We start from the raw sequence: 15939 nt of genomic DNA on the forward strand, positions 1-15939 counted from the left end.
GGATTGTATACCAATGAAGGAATTTTTCTTTTACTTTTCAAAGATAAGAGTGAACTGGGGAGGGTGGTTGGGCAGGGAGAAAAGTAGAACAATGAGTGGATGGAAATCCAAAATTTCTGTAAATCTTCATTAAAATGAATAAAAAAAGGAAGATGGTCTACTTTCAAAAAAATTAGCCAATGAAAACTATGTGGGTTATTGGTCGATTCTCCTCATATTTATGAGTTAGATCTAACTCCAAGGAAACTGGTACATCAAAACCCACCCACATTGTCCTCCATATTAAATTGAAGCAAAACTACTTATCCTTACTTATTACTTCACTACTTATCACTAAATGTAATAAGACATCTGACTTTGTTTTGACCACTGGAAACTTCTAGGCTCCACTCTCTCCCAATATGATCCACTTATGAGAAAACCACTAAGAAATCCTTTCTTGTTGCAAACCTCCTAAATATAGGTTTGTATAGATTCCATGGATTTTCTGAAATCTTTAACGTATTAATAAATAAACTTACTTTCAGTGTTTTGTGGTTACTTTGTTGAAGGAGGGAACAATCTACTTTCACTATCATGGAAAGTGTCAAGGCTGATAATGTCCAGAGGGAATGCAAAGATTGAATACTGTTATAAAAGGGTTTTTTCTGGGGTCAGTAAGGCAAGCATCCAAAGCAGTCTGGTCTGGTTTGAGCCAAGTAAGAAACAAGCACTTTTGTTTTTTATTGAGGTGAGTAAATGGGAAGGCTAGGTGAGATTCATGCAGCTCACTAAGTTCCCCAGACCATTTCTACACCCAGGTATTATTCCATGATATCGGAGTCAGTATTTCCTGTGCCAATAATATCTCAGAGTAGGCTGTGCCCTGATTCATCCTATGAACCAAGAAATGAAACCTGCTGCAGAGAGCGGTTCTTCCCAATATGACAATCTTTTGCCAACCCAGCCGTGCTGTGGAAATTCTCCCAGCTTCAGTTTTCATTGGGAACTCTGAATATGCATCATATATTAAAGCATTTCCTGGATGAGTTTCTAGGAATATTTTCATTCCTTGTTCCTCCTTACTGATAGAGACTTTAACTGGCCTATAAAACAAATGATTCAGCAAATCATTTAGCAACACTGGCTTCTGGACCTTGAGAAATTTGCTGCTTTTACTCCCAGAATCTTGAGATCATCTCATAACCCAAGAAACTACTTAAAGTCTTGCAAGTATGAATTGTTATGTGCCATCAAGTTGGAATGAACTCATAGCTGATGCTCCAGAGGGTTTCAGAAGGTATAAGTTGCAGAGGAGGAGAGTGACTATCTTTTTTCCCTAAAGAGTTGATGGTGACTTCAAGCTGTTTGCCTTTGAGTTGGCAGTACAAGTCCTTACCACTAGACCACCAGAGCTCAATAACTTTTGATCGAATACCATATAATCTTGCAGGGAAAATTGCTTCTTCACTCTGGATTTTTTTAAATATAGTTTTTGTCTAAAATTTGTCTCAACTTCTAAGAGCCCATATTAATGGTTTAAACAGTGATATATTGGAACCGGCTCACAAGAACTGATTATTATCTCATATCTTCCCAACTCTGAGATGTCATGCTGAAATCAACCATGATGAGAATTTACACCATGAAAATAGGCAAGTGCTGCAAACCAAGCTTTCCTTTCAAAGAGGCAATGAATAAGCACTTACCAGCACTCTCCAAGTTAAGGCACAGCTAGGAGAAAACCAAAATGATTTCCAGCAGTGTGATTCCAACTCGAAATAACCTCACACATAACAGAACTTCTCTGTAGAGTTTGCTTGGCTAGATAACCTTTGTAGGGTATGCCCTGGTTGAGTGATTGCTAAGTGCTTGACTGCTAATCAAAATATTAGTAATTCAAACTCACTCAACAGTTCCACAAGACAAAGAATGGGTGATGGACTTGATAAAGGTTACAACCACAGAGCAAGAATTTATATACAGTCACATTTGAGTTGTTATGATTTGAAAGTTGACTTAAGGACACCTAGCAGCACCACCACCAACACCACCAATCTTTACAGAAGTACACTGCCAGGCCTTTCTCCAAAGGGCCTCTGTGTAGGTTAAAAGCCAAATCTAGCTTATTCTTGGGGTTGGATCCTCAAACTCATTGCCATCAAGTCAGAACTGATTCATGGCTAACCTTCCAGTGGATTCTCAGAGGCTGTAAATTGCATGGGAGGAGATTGTCCATCTTTCTCCCAAGAAGCAGCTAGTGAATTTTAACCACCCGTGTTTGGGTTGATGGTGAAACTCCCTAATCACTAGGCCATCAGAGCTTCTTTAAACTAGGAAAGAGAGAAGTAAATGAGCTTTGAAAATGCATTTCCTCATGACAAAATTTTATAATTAAAAAAAAAATTTTCCACTAGTTTATTTACAAAATTCAATTACATTGCCTTTAAAAATAAATTCTTTTCATTTCCCTCACCCTGCCTCGATCAAATTGTACAACCTCATGATTAATCTCAGCCTCTCCCTGCACATTTTCATCCCTCTGCTTCCACCCTCTGCCACCCCCCTTGGATCCTTATACTTATTCTACAATAATGCTTTTTATACGATATTTATCCTTGTGGGACTGAGTTAGTTCACTCAGCATAATGCTCTACAGTCTCTCCTAAGTTAGGTGATAATTTACAAAATCATTGCTCCTATGTGCTGCATAGTATTCCATTGTGTGAACGTACAAGAATCTCTCAATCCATTCATTTTTGGTTGGACATCTAGTCTGTTTCCGTGTTCTTGTGATGGTGAATAAGGCTGCTATGAACGTTGGTGTACAAATCTCATTTTGTGCTTCAGTTCTTTTCTCAGGGTATATTCCAAGTTCCATCCTGACTCTGCCAATTGGTCCAGTGGTGAGAATCTTTGTCTTCTTGACATTGAGCCTCAATCCATACTGAAGACTGCAGTCCTTGACCCTCTGCAGCAAGTGCATCAGGTCCTTCTCAGTTTCAGCAAGCAGGGTTGTGTCATCTGCATAACGCAGTTTGTTAATGGATCTTCCACCAATCCTGACGCCACACTTCTCCTCATAGAGCCCAGCCTCTCAGTCAATCTGTTCTGTATATAGGTTGAAAAGGTATAGAGATAGGACACATCCCTGGCATACACCCCTCCCAATTTTGAACCATGATCTGTTCTGATGACTGCCTCTTGGTGCAAGTATAGGTTTCACATTAGAATGATCAAGTGTTCTGGGATTCCCGTTCTTCTCAGAGTCAGCCACAGTTTGTTATGATCCACACAGTCAAATGCCTTTGCATAATCAATGAAACACAGATAGACATTCTTCTGATATTCTCTGCTTTCAGCTAAGATCCATCTAACATCAGCTACAATATCCCTAGTTCCACGACCCCTTCTAAACCCAGCCTGGACTTCTGGCAGTTCTCTGCTGATGTACTTTGCCAGTAGCTTTTGGATAATCTTCAGTAGAATATTGCTTGCATGTGAAATCAATGATATTGTTCTTTAGTATCCATATTCAGTTGGGTCACCCTTCTTTGGAATGGGAACAAATATAGATCTCTTCCAGTCAATTGGCCAAGTGGTTGTTCTCCAGATTTCTTGGCACAACTTGGTGAGCACGTCCAGGGCAGGATTGCTTAGATGAAATACGTCAATTGGTATACCATCTATTCCTGGGGCCTTGTTTTTTGCTATTTCTTTCAAAGCAGCTTGAACTTCTTCCTTCATCACCATAGGCTCTTGCTCATATGTTGTTTCATTAAATTCTTCTGTGTTTGCCAATTCCTTTAGATACAGTGACTCAGTATCAGGGTGGTTGGCGAAGAGATTGAGATTGTTAACAACTTTAGTTTGCTTGGCTCCACGGTCAACACTCTTGGCACCAGCAGCCAGGAAATAAAAAATGTATTGTGATGGGAAAGTCTGCTGTTAGGGACCTCACCAGGGTACTGAAGAGCAATGGTGTCACTCTGGAGACTAAGTAGTGTATCTAATACAGACTATGGTCTTTGCAATCACTTGCTATGTGTCAGAGAGTTGGTCAATGACTAGGGAGGATAGAAGGAGAATTGATGCCTTTGAGCTGTGGTGCTGGAGAAGAGTATTGAGGGTACCATGGACTGCCAAGAAAACAAACAGATTCATCGTAGAGAAGATTAAACCAGGCTGCTCCTTGGAGGCAAGGATTCTGGGGCTTCATCTGACATACTTTGGACATGCTGTAAGGAGGGACAGGTCCTTGGAGAGGGACACCATGCTTGGGAGGTTGGAGGGATAGCGCAGGAGGGGAAGACCCTCTATGAGGTGGATTGATTCAGTGACTGGGGTAATCTGAATGAGAGTGTCAGAGGCAGTACGATTGGCAAAGGACAGAGCAAGTTTTAGGGCTGTTGTACTTAGGGTCACTATGAGTCGCAAGTGACTCGATGGCACATAACGAGACATATTTCAAGTTTTGACATGAACATTTAGTGGAATATCTGGGTCATATGGAATTTCTATTTTCAGCTTTTTGAGGAAGCACCAAACTGCATTCTAGAATAGCTGCACCATTTTACAATCCCACCAACAATGTAATAATGTTTCTTTTTCGCCACATCCTCTCCAACATTTTTTGCTTGCTGCCTTGTTAAACCTTGCCACTGCTACTGGAGATGGTACCTCATTGTGATTTTGATTTGCATCTGTCTTATTGCCAGTGATTTGGAGCATTTCTTCATGTGTCTGTTTTGCCATTCAAATATCTTCCTCTGTGACAATTCTTTCCATGTCTTTTTTTAAAGTGAAATTACTTCACCTTCACTTAATTCATCTCTGTGCTCTTTCTATGGAACAAAGTCATTATACATTAGCACTTACCTTTATAATCTCAGATGTGTGTCTTGTAGGAAGCACAAAGACATATGACTTAGCACCTTAGATTCTGAGCTCTAGATCATGATTCTGCCACTTTTTAATCATATGACTGCTGTAAGTATCATTAGTTTGAAAATCTGTTGCCCCCGTGCATAATGAGAATAACTGGAGTTCTTATTCTATGTAGTTATATTAGTTGTTATTAGATGCAGTTGAGTGGGCTCCAAATCACAGCAACTCTGTATTCAAGGACCAAGATCCTGGTCAATTCTGCCCCATTCTTGCATTGTCTGCTGTGCTCAAGTACATTGTCATAGTCACAGAGTTAATCGATCTTCCTGAGGATCTTTTTTCCATTTTTTTCTCTTTATCTTTCAAAGCATGATGTCTTTCTCTAGGGACTGGCCCCTCCGTATAACACTCCCAAAGTACATGAGACGACATCTCACTCTTCTTGCTTCTAAGGATCACACTGGCTGCACATTTTCTAAGATAGACTTTTTTCCCCTCCCTATTGGTAGTTCATGTTATATTCAATATTCTTTGCCAGCACAGCTCAGAAGCATCAATTCCTTTGCCATCTCTACTCATGTTCTAACTTTCAGATGCTCATGAAACAAATGCTATGACTTTGGCCAGGTATTCTTTTTTTTTTTTAGAACATAATTCACTTTATTTGTTACAGAAAATCCACTATGTGGTGGCCACAGCTGGAGCCTGAGTCCACTGCACGGAGACTCTGGTGTGAGTCTTTACAAGACTTCGTGAACACCGTCTCTTTCCAGAGATCTGGGGTCAGATAGCTGTAGGTCTTTGAGATGGCACAAAGGTAGCCTTAGCAAAGTTGCCCAGGGTAGCTGTGCAGCCCCTGGCTGAGGTGTAACAGTCATCAATTACAGCCATCATCAACAGCTTCTTAGGCACAGGGGCCCAGACGATTCCAGTGCCTCGGGGTGCAGGGATCAGACGCACCAACACAGAGCCACAGCACCCAGTCTCCTTGCAGGGAACGGTGTGAGGCTTGCCAATCTTGTTCCCCCAGTAGCCACGCCGCACAGGGACAATGGAGAGCTTGGCTAGGATGATGGCCCCACGGATAGCAGTAGCCACCTCCTTGGAGCACTTGACGCCCAAGCCAACATGGCCAGTATAGTCTCCAATGGCGACAAAGGCCTGGAACCTGGTCCGCTGGCCAGCACGTGTCTGCTTCTGCACTGGCATGATTTTCAATACTTCATCCTTGAGGGACATGCCCAGGAAGAAGTCGATGATCTCAGATTCCTTGATGGGCAGGGAGAAGAGATAAATCTCCTCCAATGATTTAATCTTCATATCTTTCACCAGGTGGCCCAGTTTGGTGAGAGGGAGCTGCTCCTTGTCCTCGGCTTTGCCTCCTCGAGCTCCGCGACCCCTCCCACGGCCCCGTCCACAGCCGCGGTCCGACCCGCAGACCACGACCGAAGCCTCCGCCGAAACCACCGAGGTCTCTCATCCCAGGGCCCCCAGGGCCTCCAGGCCCTACCGCTGCACCAGCGTCATCAGCCATTTGGTGTTTTCTCAGAGAAGAAGAAGCTGGCCAGGTATTCTTAACCTTTATATTGATACCCTTGCTCTTTAATACTTTTAACAGGTTCTTGGCAGTCAATTTGCCCACATCAGTATGTTACTGCTGCTTCTGTGTATTTTGATTAAACATCTAAGTAAAATAAAATTATTGATAACTTTGATTTATGTCCATTGATTGGTAATGTTGCTAATTGATCCAACTGTGAGGATTTAATTTTATTTATATTGAAGAGTAACCTATATTGACGACTTTGATCTTCTTCAACCTGTGTTTCAAGTATTCGTCATTTAAGCAAGCAGGCACATCAGCAGTTGTTCGTTAAGTCTTCCTCCAATTCTCATGCCACATTCTTCTTTATATATTCTGACTTCTCCGATTATTTGCTTAGCATACAAAATGAATAGATAAAAGGACTTAACCCTGGCACATAACTCTCCTGATTTTAAACCATACGAGCATCCCTTTGTTCTTCTCAAACTATTGCTCCATGGTCCCTATGTACAGTTTTCACTTGAGCACACTTAAGAGTTCTGGAGCTTTCATTATTCTCACTGTTATTCATAAGGTTTTATAATACATACAGTTGAATGTTTTATTTATAGTAAAAACAAAAGTGTCCCATGTAAACATCTTTCTGATACTCTTTTGCTTTCAGCCAAGAGCCATCTGACACCAATTATGAAACACCTCATTCTATGGTTTCTTCTGAATCCAGCTTGAATTTCTAGTAGTTCCTTGTCAGTGATAAAGTAAAAATCTTGCTGAAGATAATTTTAAAATAGCCGTAAGTTTATATTATCTTCAGCAAAATTTTATGTTTATATAACATGAGAGAAGCCACATCCATAGGGTGACATACTGTTAACTCAAAGGCTGAGCCTCTCCAATAGTTCAAATCTACCGGATGTTCTTTAAGGGAATGACAGGCAATCTCCTTCATGTAATGTACAGCCACAGAAACTCACTGGAGGGTCATCTATGAGTGGGTGTGAACTCGGTGGTAATGAGATGATGATATTTAAGTTGAGTTGATTATTTTCAATAATTTCCACATTCTTTTAGATGACATTTAAAAAAAATATATATAAGCACAGATATGAATCTCTCTTAGTCAGTTGGACAGGTAGGTACCTGCTTGCTAAATTTCTTGGCATAGGCTAACAAACATGTCCATGGCTATAATTTTTTGTTGAAAAACATCAGTTGGTATTCTTTCAGTTCTTGGAAGCTTATATTCTTGCCAACACCTTCAGTGCAGCTTGAATTTCTTTTTGCAGTACCATTCGATTTTGGTTATGCTACTTCCTGAAATGATTCAGTGTCAATTCTTTTTGGTGTAGTGACTCTATAAACCTTCTATCATCTTTCAGGTTTTTGTTGTTTTTTTGCTTTTTTTCCTATTCAGTTATTTAAGCTTGAGAACAACCAAGTGTATGCTTCCCTTTTGGTTTTCTAACTTTAGATCTTTTCACATTTCTTTATAATATTTCATTTTGCTGTCTAAAGGCTTATGTTTCACTTTTATTTCATCATTTCTCCTTGCTTTACTTCTCTCCATTCAAGAGTAAATTTGAGTTTCTTCTGACATTCATTTTGCTCTTATATTTCTTTCCTGTCTTTCTAACAACCCTTTATTTGTGTGTGTTGTCCTTGATGTTATCCACAACTGGCCTGTTCTTTAATCATCAGTGTTCAGTGTATCCATGTACTCTTGAGATGATCTCCAAATTCAGGTGAGATATAGAAATGCACTATTTTGGCATTTGTGTTTTTATTATAACTCATGGAATTATGTTGTTGTTGTTGCTATTGTTCTGTCAAGTTGGAACTGACTCATAGCTGTTCCTCCAGGGGTTTTCAAACACTTAACATTGCACAGAGATTTCCCATCTTCCTCCCATGTAACACCTGATAGATTCAAACCATATGCCTTACAGTTGGCATCATAGCTTCTTACTACTGGGCCACAAAAGCTCCCATGGAGTTAGAGTAATACATAAATAAGAGCATGTCTAATACAAAACAGAAATCCAGCAAGTATTTTTAAAGTAAATATTGCATGTTATGGTTTGAATTGTGTCCTCTCCCCCACATCTGTGACTGTGATCTTGTCTAGAAGTGGAGTCTTTAAAATGTTATCATTTAACATGTGGCCATACTGAAGAAGGCTGAATTCTAACTCCAACTGAATTGTGTTCTTGTAAAAAGAAGAGACGTATTGCAGGAAGCAAAACCACGTGATGATGCATCGACAAACAAAAACACACCAAGAATCAGCAGGAGCTCCAACATGTAGAATACAAGGGATTTTTGTCCCTTGATGTTAACAGGAAAAAAGTACTGTCCTGCTGATGTCTAGACCACCAGAGCAGTGAGCCAATCAATTTCTCCAGATTGTGATATCTTGTTACAGAAATTCTTAAAGGGAATACTACGTATGAATGCTTGTAAGGGTGTTTTGTCAATTCCTGCCATAATACAAGTGCTTAATCGGTACTAAATAACTAAAATTTTATTTCAGGAATTTAGAACCACATGAAATTATTAATTTATTCATGTTCTTAGTCCAAAGTGAAGAGTGGCATCCATTTCCATAATAGCTTGCCTCCGGAAACCCTATGAACCTGGAGAGCGTATGAAAGACACACAAGCGTTGAGGATTCTCCTTCATAGGGTCGCTATGAGTCGCCTGCGACGTTATGGCACTAAACAACAGCAACAACAACATTTCAAAATTAGGATCTGTTATTAGTAGTGTTGACTGATGCCTCTCAGGAGAAACAAAATACATTTCTCTCTCATCAAACATAACTCTATGGACTGTTCAAACAAGCCCGAAAAGAAGGAGAGTCTAGATTGAGAATGGCAGGCCCGAGTTGGTGCACCCATACACGACAGATTTCAGATTCTGGGCATGCTTTAACAGATCCTCAAATAATATTTATCAAGCACCTTTCTGTGCCTACTGTGTTATATATTTTGAAAACATGAACTTTGAACATTTCCATAGTGACATTCATTTATTATTGGAATTTTAAAATTTCTCTTTCCATAGCTCCACTTAGCTCTTATGAGGCTGTTATCTTAAAGTGTTTACCTAAAAAAATTAAAGAGAGCAACTCAGATTAAAATGCCATAATTTTTAACTTGTCTACATTTTTTTGAGTCATTGGAGGTAGATTTATCCTGTTCTGAAAAACTCATTGAGAAGATTAATGGTAGCAATAACTATTACAGGAAATAGAGACAATAAGAATTACTTCCTGTTCCCAAAAAGAAGGGAAAATAGAAACAGATTGCAAATTTAATGCACTAATACTCAGCTGTCAGAAGAAAGTGTGCTTTCCCATAGCAGTGAATATATGTTGTTGTTGTTGTTAGGTTCTGTCAAGTAATGTTCAACCCATAGTGACCTTTGACAACAGATATTAAACCTGTCCTATCCTGTGCCATGCTCATGATCTCTGATAACCTGAGCCCATTGCTGGAGTCACTGTGTCAATCCCTATTGTTGAGGATTTTCCTCTCTTTTGCCAACCCTCTACCTTTCACGTTAGGTCCCTCTCTAAGGGATAGCCTCTCCTAGCAACATGCCTAAAATATGTGAGAAGTTTTATCACCTTTGACTCAAAGAAGCCCTCTGAGTGCACCTTCTCCAAGACATACCTGTTTGTTCTTTTGGCAGTCCATGGGATATTCAGTACTCTTCTTCAGCATCACAGTCCCAAATTTCCTGGCATAGACTACTGAGCACATCCAGGGTGCATCTGTTAGTTGCAAAATGTCAATTGGTATACCAATAATTCATCTTACAGGGATTGATAGTCTTGACATAACAGCAATAAGCTTTTAATGTTATTGATGGTATTTTTATGTGATTCCTCCATGTTGAACACATTTTATTGGGGTTTCTAGACTAGGATGAGATAGTAAGTATATGTTGTTATTGTTGTTGTTACTATGTGCCGTTGAGTCATCTGCGACTCATAGCAACGCTATGTGCAAAAGATCTGAAATCTGCCCAAACGGAACCATTCTTACGGACTGTAGCACACCTACCCCCATCTCCCCAGTTATTGTGTAAATTCATATCATCTGGAATCTTCCTTTCCTGCATTGTCCATCCACCCATTTTCCATACGCCCTTATGAGCCTGATATCCTTCCCCAGATACTGGTCCCTCTTGAGCACATCTGAAGTATATGAGACAGAGCTTCAAAATCCTTGTCTCCAAGGAGAAATTTGGTTTCACCAACTCCAAGACAGACTTGATTGTGCACTTGACAGTCCATGGTATGTTCAATACTTTGTTCCAGCACCACAACTCAAAGGCATCAATTCTTCTGTCATCCTTAGTAATTATCCAGCTCTCTGATGCATAGCAAGTTAATTACTTAAACCATGGCCTATATCAGGCACATCTTAGTTCCTAGACTAAAATTATGCTTTAGCCCTCTGGAGAGGTCCTTGACAGCAGATTTTACCAGTGCAATTTGTCTTTGGATTTCCTGGCTGCTGGTGCCATTAGTGTTGTTTGTGGACCCAAGCAAGTGGAAATGGTTAGGATCCTTAATCTCTTCTCCATCTATCATGGTGCTTCCAGTTGACACAATGGTGAGAATCTTGACCTTGAGTCTATTCCACACGAATTTAAAAATCATCTCAGAAACATATTTGAGTTCTTGAACCACTAATTAATAAAGACGAGAAGAGCTGTGGGAGGATATCAAGAATATCATCCACAAAGAATGCAAAAAAAGTCATTACAAAGACCTTAAAAAGAGGAAGAGACATTACAAAGATGAAGAAAATACTGTGATGGATGTCAGAAGAGATTCTAAGTATAGCACTAGAATGTCAAGAAGCCAAAGCAAAGGGAAGAAAGAAAGACGTTAAGGAGCTGAATAGAAGATTTCAAAGGGTGGCTCAGGAAGACAACATATTATAATGAAATATACAAAGAGCTAGAAATTCAAAGAGTTTAACTTGCTCAGCATTTTTTAAGTTGAAGGAACTAAAGAAGAAATTCAAGCCTCAAGTTGCAAGTACTTAAGGAAGCTGTGGGCAAAATATGGAATAATATAGGAAGCATAAAAAAAGATGGAGGGAGTGCATAGACTCTGTACCAAAAAGAACTTGCTGACACAGAAGAATTTCTTGAAACAACATACAATCAAGAAGCAACGGTGATGAAGGAAGAAGTTCAGGCTGCTCTGAAGGACTTGGCAAAAAATAAGGCCCCAGGAATTGATGGAATGCCAACTGACATATTTCAACAAACAGATTCTCCCCTGGACATGCTCACCAGGTTGTGCCAAGAAATCTGGAAGGTAACTACCTGGCCAGCTGCTGAAAGAGATCCATATTATTCCCATTTGAAAAAAAGGGTGACCCAAAGGAAAGTGAAAATTATTGAACAATATCTAATATCACATGCAAGCAAAATCCTGCAGAAGATTATCTAAAAATGACTGGAAGAATACATCAGCAGAGAACTACTAGAAATACAAGCTAGTTTAGAAAAGGCCCTGGCACTAGAGACATTATTACCAATGTCAGATCTTGGCAGAAAACAATGAGTACTAGAGGAATATCTGTGTTTCACTCACTATGAAAAGTCATTTCAATGTGTTGATCATAACAAATTGTGGCTAACCTGGAGAAGAATGGGAATCCCAGACACTTGATTGTGTTCTGTGAAACCTATAATTGGACCAGGAAGCAGTCATCAGAACAGAGCAAGGAAACATTGCATAGTTCATAGTCAGGAAAGGAGTGTGTCAGGGATGCTTTTTGTCTCTATATTTTTTCCAATCTGTTTGTGGGACAGATCACTCAGTTTAGACTTCATGAGGAGGAATTTGGCACAGGATTGGAGGAAGACTCATCAACAACCTGCGATACGCAGATGACACAACCTTGTTTGCTGAAACTGAGGAGGACGTGAAGTGCTTATTGTAGAAGGTTAAGGACTGTAGCCTTCAATATGGATTGAAGCTCAACATCAAGAAAAGATTCTCACATTTATATTCAAAGGATCAAAATATTGTCCGCTTTCCCAATTGGTGGTGGATCATACATTGCCATTCATAAGGTTTTTCTTAACTTATTTTTGGAAGTAGAACATCAGCTATTTCTTCCTAACCCATTGTAGTCTGGAAACCCCACTGAAATGTGTTCAACATCACACATTGGTAATAAATAAAATAAAATTGTGAAAAAAGGTGATATCTAACATTAAAAATCTCACTGCTGTTGAATCAAGTCTATCAATCTCTGTGTTAGGGATATACCTATCATTCTCCCTTCAAAAGTCTAGTAGATTCAGGTTAGCAGTCCAATATGTTACACATAATACCACTAGAACTCTTGGTAACTTACATGTTGTTATTGTTAAGTGCAACCCTGAGCACAATATATTCATCTCTGCCTGATCACGTGCCATTCTCATACTCCCATTGTGCTTACTCTCATTGTTGAAATTATTGTGTCAATCCAGTTCCTGGAAGAGCTTCCCTCTACATTTCCAAGCATGATATCCTTTTCAAAGGACTAACAAGAGTCCAAATCAACTCATAGCTTACTCACTGTTGGATTTTCAGAAACTACAAATAGCATGGGGGGAGATTGCCCATCTTTCTGCAGCAACCCACTTATATAGAAGGGGAGAATTCTAAAACTGAATCATCAGTGTCTTTATACAGAACAATGCAGCTTTATGCATGCTTTATTGCTAATTATATAACAATATGAGATTGCACAATACACCCAATTGAAATAATTTAAATGCAAAGAAAATCATTAAAATTCAAGATAATCTGTTCATGGAGTCACTATGAGTCATGCACAACTCAATGGTAATCAACAACAACAACAACAACAATATGAAACCTATACCTAAGCCTACACCTAAAACGAAGCTGTTATACAAACAGAGCAAGGGAATATACAATGGATTAAAATCAAGGAAGATGTGCACTTTATCCTTTCCTCAAGTGTATTCAGTTTATATGCTGAACAAATAATTTAAGAAGTTGGAATATATGAAGAAGTATGTAGCATCAGAATAGGAGGAGATTGGGGAAGCAACGAAATACTTCCAGAAGAGTAATTTGGGGTGGTGAGAGCAATGAGAATGCTTGATTATGGAGGGATGTGGAATGATGGAGCTCATGGAGTTTGAACTTTGACTTGGTTCTTAAATTCATCTGGTCCTGAGGGTCGCAGGCCCTTGGGCTTGGTTTTAAATGGTTTTGGGCAAACATTTTTCTAAGCAATATAGCACTGGTCTATTTGCTGTACAGAGGTAACTCATGGTTGCTGTGATGGTGAACACTGTGACACTGATGTGTCAAATACGATAATGGTTACCCATGATGAACAGTGTTCGGTGGAGCTCCCCAATTAAAACAAGCTTGGAAACAGGAGTGGCATCCACTTACAAAATTGCTTGCCTCCAGAAATTCTATGAACTTGGAGAAAGGATGAAATTTATATAAGTGTTCAGGTCTTTTGTTCATAAGATCACTATAAGTCATCTATGACTTGATGGCACTTAGCAAGAATAAAAATAATCACAGTTCAGGTGGAATTGAATTGAGTCTCAGAAATAAGTTAAACCAACTGCTATTAACTTGATTTTGACTTCTGACAACCATGTAGGACAGAATAGTACAGGACAGAGTAGAATTGCCCCATAAAGTTTCCAGGAATATAAATCTTTATGGAAGCAGACTACCATATCTTTCTCTTTCAGTGCAGCTAATAGATTAAAGCTGCAGACATTGTGATTAGAAGCCTAACACTTCAGCCACTACATCACTAGTTACTCTCAGGAAGCAATAATATTTAGATACTTAATGAATAGCAAAGCTTCTGTAGCTGAGGCAGAGGCAAAGAGTCTCATGATAAGAAAGCAGTTGAAGGCACTAAAGATGGCTATTTGATCTAAATGTAATCTTTGGGCAATATAGAGAGTTATATTGTACAGAATATCTTCATGTCTTTGTGAATTGCTTGTCTGTGTCAATTTTCTCAGCAGCTCACAGGTATATTTATGAAATACTTAAATCCCTAAGTATTTATTTTTCTTGTAATTTCTATGCTCATAAAAACCATTCATTATTTCTTTGTTATACAATGGTAGTGTGTGTAAAGGTGTGATGCTGGATGCTATGCTAATAGTGTTTCATTAGCAGCAACATTGTTTATGGTGGACAGGTTTCAGCAGAGCTTCCAAAGTAAGATAGACAATAAAGCAGGCCTGTAATTCCACTTTTTAATGATTGGGTCCATGCAAGCCTTATGAAAAGAAGCAGAACTCAGCATAATGTCCTTCAGGGTCACTCATGTTGTGTAATGTTTTACTAGTTTATAGTTTTTCAGTGCTGCATAGTATTCCATTATATGAATATACCATAGTTTTTCTATATCCATTTGCTTGTTGATAGGCACTTGGGTTGCTTCCAGCTCTTATAAAGCAATACTGACATGGGGAGTTGGGAGGAGACTAGGAAAAGAGTGGATAGGTAATGAACACCGTATTGAAACAGATAAAGGAAAGAAGTGTTTAAAAGGAATATATGATCAGCAATTATATGTAATACAACAGTCCAGAAGAAGAGATGCATTACAAAGAGGACTAGGAAAGGGGGAGAGGAAGTGAGGGAGAGGGAGGAAATTGTGCAACAACAGTTTTTTTTAAAAAGAACATGAACTGGGGGAGCTGGAAAAGAGGGAGAGGGAGGAAAAATATACAACAATGAATGAATGAAAACCCAATTTTTCTGTAAACTTTCATTAAAGTCACAGTTAAAATAAAAATTGTACTATTAAAAATTACAAAATAAAAGCAGCAAACATTGGCTGATACTAAGTCATAGTAGATGAGTCCCTCGGGTTTGTACAACAATAAAAATGTAAAGTGTATATTTATTTCATTAGGCAAATCTGCTGTCAAGAATGTTTGAAAAATGCTAAAAAGCCAAGGATGTTACTAAACTGATGTGTGCCAGACTCAAGCCATGGTACTTTCAATTGTTTCATATGTATATGAAAGTTGGACAATGAATAGGGAAGGCCCAAGAAAATGGGTATCTTTGAATTGTGTTGGCAAAGGATATTGGATATGCCATCATGTTGTTGTTGATTGCCTTTGAGTCGAGCACGACTCATAGTGACCCTATGAACAAAAGCCCTGAAGCCTCTCTACAACTATCAAAATTTATTGAAGTTCATAGAGTTTCCTGAGACATACTGTTTAAGAAGTGGAGAATATTGGCTCTCGGGTTTGTGTATATACTATTTACTATGTTGAAGAAGTTCCCCTCTAGTCCTATTTTTTTGAGTGTTTTCATCAGGAAAGGGTGTTGGATTTTGTCAAAGGCCTTTTCTGCATCAATTGATAAGATCATGTGGTTCTGGTTCTTTGCTTTGTTAATGTGATGAATTACATTGATTGTTTTTCTTATGTTGAACCATCCTTGCATCCCTGTTATGAATCCCACTTGGTCATGGTG

At 39.0% G+C, this 15939-nt stretch overlaps 1 protein-coding gene and 1 pseudogene across 1 annotated transcript in view; both read left to right on the forward strand.

Annotated features, from left to right (window-relative positions):
- LOC102871045 (ubiquitin-conjugating enzyme E2 Q2-like) overlaps window positions 1-7149 on the forward strand; it is an 8510-nt gene extending 1361 nt beyond the window's left edge. The window contains exons 2-3 of the mRNA XM_006899401.1: window positions 6199-6434; window positions 7077-7149. Coding sequence (XP_006899463.1) covers window positions 6199-6434; window positions 7077-7149 — 309 coding nt within the window. The remainder of the gene's footprint in view (window positions 1-6198; window positions 6435-7076) is intronic.
- A 176-nt stretch (window positions 7150-7325) lies between these two features.
- The window catches only part of LOC102871452, a 19300-nt pseudogene continuing 10686 nt past the window's right edge, over window positions 7326-15939 (forward strand).

The sequence above is a fragment of the Elephantulus edwardii genome, unplaced genomic scaffold, assembly GCF_000299155.1.
Source record: "Elephantulus edwardii isolate Elephantulus edwardi_28Jun2011 unplaced genomic scaffold, EleEdw1.0 scaffold00255, whole genome shotgun sequence".
Classification (NCBI taxonomy): Eukaryota; Metazoa; Chordata; class Mammalia; order Macroscelidea; family Macroscelididae; genus Elephantulus; species Elephantulus edwardii.